General features: G+C 33.9%; 1 protein-coding gene across 1 annotated transcript in view; it reads left to right on the top strand.

Moving 5' to 3' along the window:
• Positions 1 to 7556, top strand: part of LOC106679372 (uncharacterized) — a gene marked incomplete at its 3' end in the record, with an annotated part of 135074 nt that overhangs the window by 91261 nt on the left and 36257 nt on the right. Inside the window, 1 exon segment of the mRNA XM_014418489.2 lies at positions 5762 to 5968. Within this exon segment, the coding sequence (XP_014273975.1) occupies positions 5762 to 5968 (207 nt within the window).

Raw genomic sequence — 7556 nt, 5'->3', positions numbered from 1 at the left:
TTTATACTTCTATGTCTGTACATATTGTATAAATGAGTATTTGATCACTAATAGTTAATACACTTAATTTTTGACAGATTGTGTTAATTCTCTTCAATAAAATTTTTAAAAAATAATTATTAAAAAAAATTTCAAACAGCTCAAATCGTTATCCACTTGGTCAGTTATAGTATAAGATATGTATTTATTATTGTTAAAAAATCTTCGAATGACTATTTTTTTTTTTTCCTTCAGATCTTACCTTTTCAGTATAATTGTCTTGTATGGGTAGTGGATTGCACTGAAGCTATAAAAGGAACATATTAATTGAAATAAATAAATAAAAGGAATTTCCATAGAAGGAAGGTCCAGGTGCTGTAAAAAAAAACGCTCAAATGTGAGCCAACGTTTTGCCTCACTCTGCAGTATTTCATTGAACAAAGTACATTAAAGGAAATAAAAATAAGATGTACAGTGAGAATTATAATTAAATAAGAATTACAAAAAGGTATTATAACCGCAAATTTTGATTTACCTTTTGTTATATATTTATTGTTTATACTTGCCCACGCTCAGTGGAGAAGAGGGTGAGTTAAAGTAAAAATAAATATAATCACAAAAGGCGGAAAAAACAATAAAGAATAAATTGCTCCTTAGGAGCCACATTATTATTTTCCCTTGGAAATAACGAAAACCCCGGAATGATGACTTCAATATAACCCTTTATAAACAATTATCGAATTATGACTACTCACGAATACCTTTATATGTAGATAACGTAAAACCTAGGGGTGATATCTACTAATTATTATTTACTATCGTAATATTAAGTGAATTCCGATATATCTTTTTCGGCCACCGTCTCACCCTACTCAAAAGTATAGAGATGACCCCTGCCACTACTCATCTATCCAGGACTGGCTGAAGAAACGTTGTCACGTACTGCACTATATCCACAATTGTAGTGTTAATAACCGCCCATTGAAGTAAGACACCATAATTTAGCAAAACAAAACATTGACGATAACATCTCTTATAAGGTGATATTTCAATACAAAAATTAAAGGCCTGATCAACAATCACCACTTCATATTGAACAACCGTAACTTATTCAATGACCACACTGCCACCTTCACAAAATCAAGCCCACTCGTCTAAACATATCTCTAATGTTGTTTAGACAACTCATGACAACCGTAACAGTATTACAAAATTAATGAAAACAGAAATAAGAACAAATAAACAAAGAAATATCGTAATCCAGAAACACTAAAAGACGGAAAAAGGTGAGTAATAATAGAAAAAAAATAGGACATCCACTTTACTGAATGCTGGTAAACAAAGAAATAAAGCTGTAGGTGGATTAGAAGACAAACAGGATGGAGGAGTGGGGGTATTTGTGGTTAACAAATTAGTCAAATTTAAAAGCAAAAAGATATAAAATAATAATAATTAAAAGTAAAGATAAAATAAATGTTGTTATTTAATTTTAGTTGTTTGTATCTTTTTTAGACATGAAGAAGTCCTTTTTTTTTTATTTATTTAATGTAATTTACAACTGTACAATATAATACAATAAGTAAATATGTTGTATGTTTCTTATACACTTGAAAATCTAGGGAAGGAACCTCCCATCGGTGGTACTTCAAACATTAATTTAAATTAGAAAGTCCCGTGACCATCTTCTTTTCAGACGCCTCGGAGGATTATCAGGGATTGTTAAGGATGAAAGATTAAGAATTAATGGATTAGGATGGTTAAAGTGTTCGTAGTAAAAAGACGCATATCAGTTTTGGGCCAATTCTGCAACGAATGGGATGTTAAGGTCTTTGTGAATGAGTTTGTTTGTAACGTAATAAGGAGCATTGAGGATTTTACGTAGGATTTTGGATTGTAAGGATTGGATGCGGGAGGAATTTGATGGTTTGGTGGAGGCCTAGAGCTCAATTCCATATGTCCAAATTGGTCTGATTATCGTAGTGTTTACTAATTTTTTGTAGTGAATGGGAAGTTTAGAGCGTTTGTCTTGTAAGTATTGTAGCAATCGGAATCTACAAGCAGTTTCTTGTCGTTTCAATCTTGTGTGTGGATTCCAAGTAAGTCTCTTGTCAAGATGGAGTCCTAAGTATCGAATCTGTTCAACAGGCATTAGTGGTGTATCTAGAAAGGATACTGTAGGACAGGAGGGTAGAGGTTTATGACGGAGAGTATAGGTGATGGCTCACATTAAATAGTTTAACTCTTCCAGTTTTATAACGTACTAGGATCATCTTCCTTTTATACATGACACGTGGCCAATTAACGATCTTCCAAAAGAACCTTCTATTTTTAATAAATTATTGAGGGTTACAGGTATAAAAAGTGAAGCAATTTGAATAGGAAATTAATTACATTTTGTTAATTGAGATCTATTCCATTGATGATTGATGACACTGGTGATGTGCAGTGGATGCAGGTGGTTGTAAAATAAAGTTTAGGATAAAAAAGCCTTTTCTCCATGCATATCAAGTTACAATATATGCCGGGGAAGGGACCCTCTCTATACTTGCTCATTGAAATAAAATAATTTTTCACCCCAAAAAACCTTTGATCATGGTACGAGTTTCTACAAGGCCCGCTAGGTAGGGCTAATATTCTACACCAGGGAGTGGGTAGATCATTGGTACAGCAATGGACTACTAACTCCAAGGACCCGGGTTGGAATCCGGCTGTGGCTGATCTAAAGGACAGGGTGACCTTGTTACTCAATGGATTAAGCAGGATAGGGGGCGCGTTTTGGGGCCTCAGGTACCCTGCAATTATGAACATACATAAAGGTGTGATCTTCGGTATGGATCCCCTGCATGGAGCCGAAACCTCACGCAGGCACAGAAGAGGAGACTGACCACCATGCAGAGATTGGCTCGGCTGAGGGTCACGAAGACATACAGAACAGTGTCACATGAGGCGGTGCAGGTGCTGGCCGAAGCGATGCCCCTGGACCTCATCCTCAGGGAGGATGTCCTTAAATATGAAGTAAAGAGGCAGGGACTAAAAGCGCTACCGGAAGAACTCCGGGAGGATCGGTGAGACTCCGAACTTATGGAAGAACATACTGCGGGAGGACTCAATACAGAAGTGGAATGGACGGTGGGTAGCAAGCCAGAAGGGCGCTACTTATAGAAAATTCTTCCCTACCGTCCTTTCTAGATTGAAGGCTAAATGGTTCCTCCCAGACTATTGGGTCTCACAGATCTTAACAGGACACGGGGGGCTTCGGGGAAAGCTGCAGACTGAGACCAAGCTGCCAAACAGCAGGAGGCACCCTGACGGGTGCAGTGGACAAGGTGCAGCCCCATCGGCAAGGCGCTCGACGCGCTGGGCTGCGCCACAGTTAAAATTGTTCCCTATAATAATTAAAAGGAACCCCCCTAACATTATAATTGTAATAATAATTTTGTAAAATAAACAAATTGTTGATTTTTGGGAGCAGTAGCATGTGCAAACCCCAGCACACTACACAACTGCTGCCGTACCCCGTATGCCAGAAATGGCAAGGGAGGGGATTAAAAAAAAAGTTGTGACTGATTATTATTATCTGTTATCTTTAACTGTTGAGTCAGCCCTGTAAGTTCGGTAGCCGTGATCCACCCAGCCACATAGAGTGTGTACTCTTAATAGGGTAAAAAACTTTTTCTTTTTTTGTAATTCTACACTTTCGAGATAAACAATTCCTATAATAGTCTGAGGGCACATGTAAAAAAATCGACATCATCCGATGAAAACTTGTATTGCAATTTTTTGAATCTTTATTGCATCGACAATAAAGAAAGTAGATCTTCCTGTTACTGATCTGGCTGTTTCAAAACGTTAAAAACTAATTTTTCATTTGGAGCTTCATGTCTTTAAAACTATCTATGAGTATAATAATAGAAAAAATAATAGACGTAGAGTAAATTTAATAAAGTATGAGTCCTAATAGAACTATTTAGAATTATTCTTATTTTTTCCGAGATACATTTCTTTTAAAAGCAACATTTCATAACATAATGTAATAATATTAAATCTAATTTAATGTTCTATCAAGTAGTTTACATTTTTCTTCGTAGGATTAGTAGTTTTCATGATATTTGCTAAAATAGTAGTAATTTCTAGTTGTTCAGACAAAGGTTTATAGGCAAAATTCATATGCATATGCAAGTATCATAAGAGCTACAACCTCTAAGAAGATAAAACACACAGTATTAAATTACTAACGTCTGAACGTCTACTCAATGCAGGTATATATTGTTTTATAAACTCAAAGTTTTGTCCGAACTTTTAGGTACTTAACTGTTTTGGCAAAAGGGACGGGATTATTATTTAAATTTATCAACTTGTTATTACTATAATGAAAAGTATATGCAGTTAAGAGTAGAAATTGATAACTAAACCAACTTCACCAATTCAGTTATTCAGTTTTAATAGTAATAATAATTATAATAAAGAATATTGTCTGTCCTAAAACGTCAGTAAAAATCATTAAAAAAAAAATTATCCAAATCAATTTTGTCTGGCAGACGCTCATTTCTTTACTAATAACACAATAAGGATTCAAAAAAGTGTTGTAAACGTTTTTATCAGATAATGTCAATTTTTTTGGATAAGATCTTGAACTACAATATAGCTCAAAAATGGATATGAACGTAGTACCATCGTTAAAATAAAGTATGTATTGTTGACTGTTAGTTCATCATGTGGAAAATATATCTTGGACTTTATTAGCTGATAGTCCTCCTAGATGTCTGAAAAGAGGAAGGTTTGGAGATCTTCTCTTGTAATAATATTGGAGTTCTATCAATGGATAAATTCTCTATATGTTTGTATCGTGTCATTTTATAACTAATTGCAAATTAACTAGTTTTGTATAATTTTATACAGTTTTAAATATCAAAATAAAAATCCTTTATACTTATCCGTACAGAAGTATTGTCTTCGATCATTGCCATCTCAGCATAATTATTTATTTAATTTAATGAAGTTAAGATAAATTACAACAAATCCCATCAAATCACCTTTACCCTTCGTCGTAAACCTACTGACTGCTCTACAGTTTCATTTAATGATGTTACTCTTACCCCTGTCGAACAGATCCGCTACCTTGGACTACATTTGGAAAAGCGATTGACCTGGAATCCTCACACCAGTCTGAAAAGACAGGAAACTGCACGTCGATTTCGACTATTACAGCACTTACTAGACAAACGGTCTAAACTTCCAACACATTACAAAAGACTGATCTACATGACTGTAATAAGGCCAATCTGGACATATGGAGTTGAGCTTTGGGGCTCCGCTAAACCTTCGAATCCCTCGCGTATTCAATCCTTACAATCCAAAATCCTTCGTAAAATCCTAAATGCTCTTTACTTTGTCACAAATAAAATCATACATAAAGACCTAAATGTTCCCTATGTAACCGATCTAGCCCGAACCAGATATCACTCCTTCCATTATAAACTCTCTAACCACTCAAACCCCCTAGTCTCTAATCTTGCATCCTCTTCCATTCCTGACAATCCTCCGAGGCGCCAAAAGAAGATGGCCACGAGACCAGCTAATGTAAAATGTCATTAGAGTGCTACCAATGGGTAGTTTCTCTCACTCCAATTTAACTTAGATCAGATTTACTAAATGTATTATAATGTACAGTTGTAAATAGCAATAAATAAATATTTAAAAAAAAATTAATGAAGTACCATGCTTGCTTATCATTAGTTATTCAAACTTAAAATCATAATTTAAATTGATTATTTTTCCTCAGCTTCTGCCCTGACCCTTGTTGCCCTGCCAAAGAAATCTACAGTTTCAACGAATGCATCATCCATACCGACAACCCCTGTCCAGAGGACAGCCCTAACAGGACTTGTACCTTTGAACGCAGTAGCAACTTGAACCTTCAGGCGTTGGCTAAGAACCACTGGAACCTGACCTGCCACTGCAATGAAACGGGGGTGAAGTGGGACTCCAGGTCAGTTAGTTATTAATCCTTTATATTACATCTTATCATGATCTTATTAATATGGTCTGGGTGGTAGTCAGAAAAGGTACTAAAATGACAGAAAAAACAAAGAATCTGTATACAGTACAGGAGAAGAAAAAAGGCAGTTATTTCAACCCAATTTTTTTATTACTTTAATGGAAACTATGTATAATTACTAATTAAAATTAATGAGTCTGCCAAGTATAGATAGGGGGAATAAAAAATAGCTGCTGTTTCAAAACTTTAAAAAAAAAAAAAATTCATTTCGGAGCTCTATATGTTTAAAACTACCAAAAACACTAGAAAACCTAGGAGAAAATTTAAAGTAGAGTAAATTTCATAAAATATAAGTCCTCATAGAGCAACATTATATGAAATTTGCACTGAAAAATCAGAAGTATTTTGAGAAATCTAAATCTCCAAAACCGTTCGATTTCGAATTAAAGTATGCCATGATGTTCGATGCTATGATGAATATAAATTTTGCACAGTAACTTTTGGCCATTAAATAAAATCAGTTTATTTTAGCAAACATCATAAATAAAAATTCCTCTACGAAGATACGTATCAGAGCTATAGCTATAAGCTACTTTATAGTAAGATGAATTATCTTTATTTTGAGTGCTGGCAGACATATGTACGTCTTATGGTTACTGAGATATATATATATATTTTAAATCAGACATTTTACGAGTATCTGAACAACTAGAAATAAACATTTGAGAATTTATTTTGCCAGATATCATAAAAATCTATTGATCCTACTAAAATAAATGTCATAAACTACTTTATAGTAAAATTAATTACCTTTATTTTGAGTGCTAATAGACATCAGTACGTCGAACAGTTTTAGATTGTGAGTTCATGAGAATTATTGAACTTAAATAGCTTAGGAATCATATTTTAGCAAATTTACTCTACTTTAAATGATATTTTCTTAAGTTTTTTAGTGTTGTTGGTAGTTTTAAAGATATAGAGCTCCGAATGAAAAATCAATGTTTTTTAACGTTTTGAAACAGCCATTTCAGCATTAAAATGATCAATAATTAGGGTGAAATAACTGCCTTCTCTCACCCCCCCCCCCCTCCCCCCGGCTCTTGTACTATTACTTGTAGACAATGTTTCACTCCTCTTTTCAGGATATCGCCCAAAATATTGGATAAGATAAAAACAAATAAATAATTCATTATGTGTAATCAATCTAATAATATGTTAATTTCTTTCTAACTACATATTTATTGGAATAGAGATTAACATAGAAACATCTAAGTTGATTTTACTTTGCTACTGAAGTCACATTATTTCAATTAGGTAAATGAAACAATTTCTATTTACAATATAACAAGTATAATTTAAAAAAAAAAACATCATAGGAAAAGAATTGTATGTTAATTGGATTATTAATTATAAGGAATGTTATATCTACTTAATCATAATTTCATTTCCTTGGTTTCTTTATTAATTCCATGATGTTTAATCTTTTCCCAAACAGCCTTAGTCAAATGGGCACATTTGTTTAAGTGTGTGTGCGCGGTCACGTACTCACACCAGAGTATATATTGATTGCTTTCCTTCA

This window comes from Halyomorpha halys, unplaced genomic scaffold, assembly GCF_000696795.3.
Source record: "Halyomorpha halys isolate HHAL.00 unplaced genomic scaffold, Hhal_1.1 Scaffold199.1, whole genome shotgun sequence".
Lineage (NCBI taxonomy): Eukaryota > Metazoa > Arthropoda > Insecta > Hemiptera > Pentatomidae > Halyomorpha > Halyomorpha halys.
Note: the sequence above shows the minus strand (reverse complement) of the source record. Positions and strands in the feature narration are given on the sequence as shown.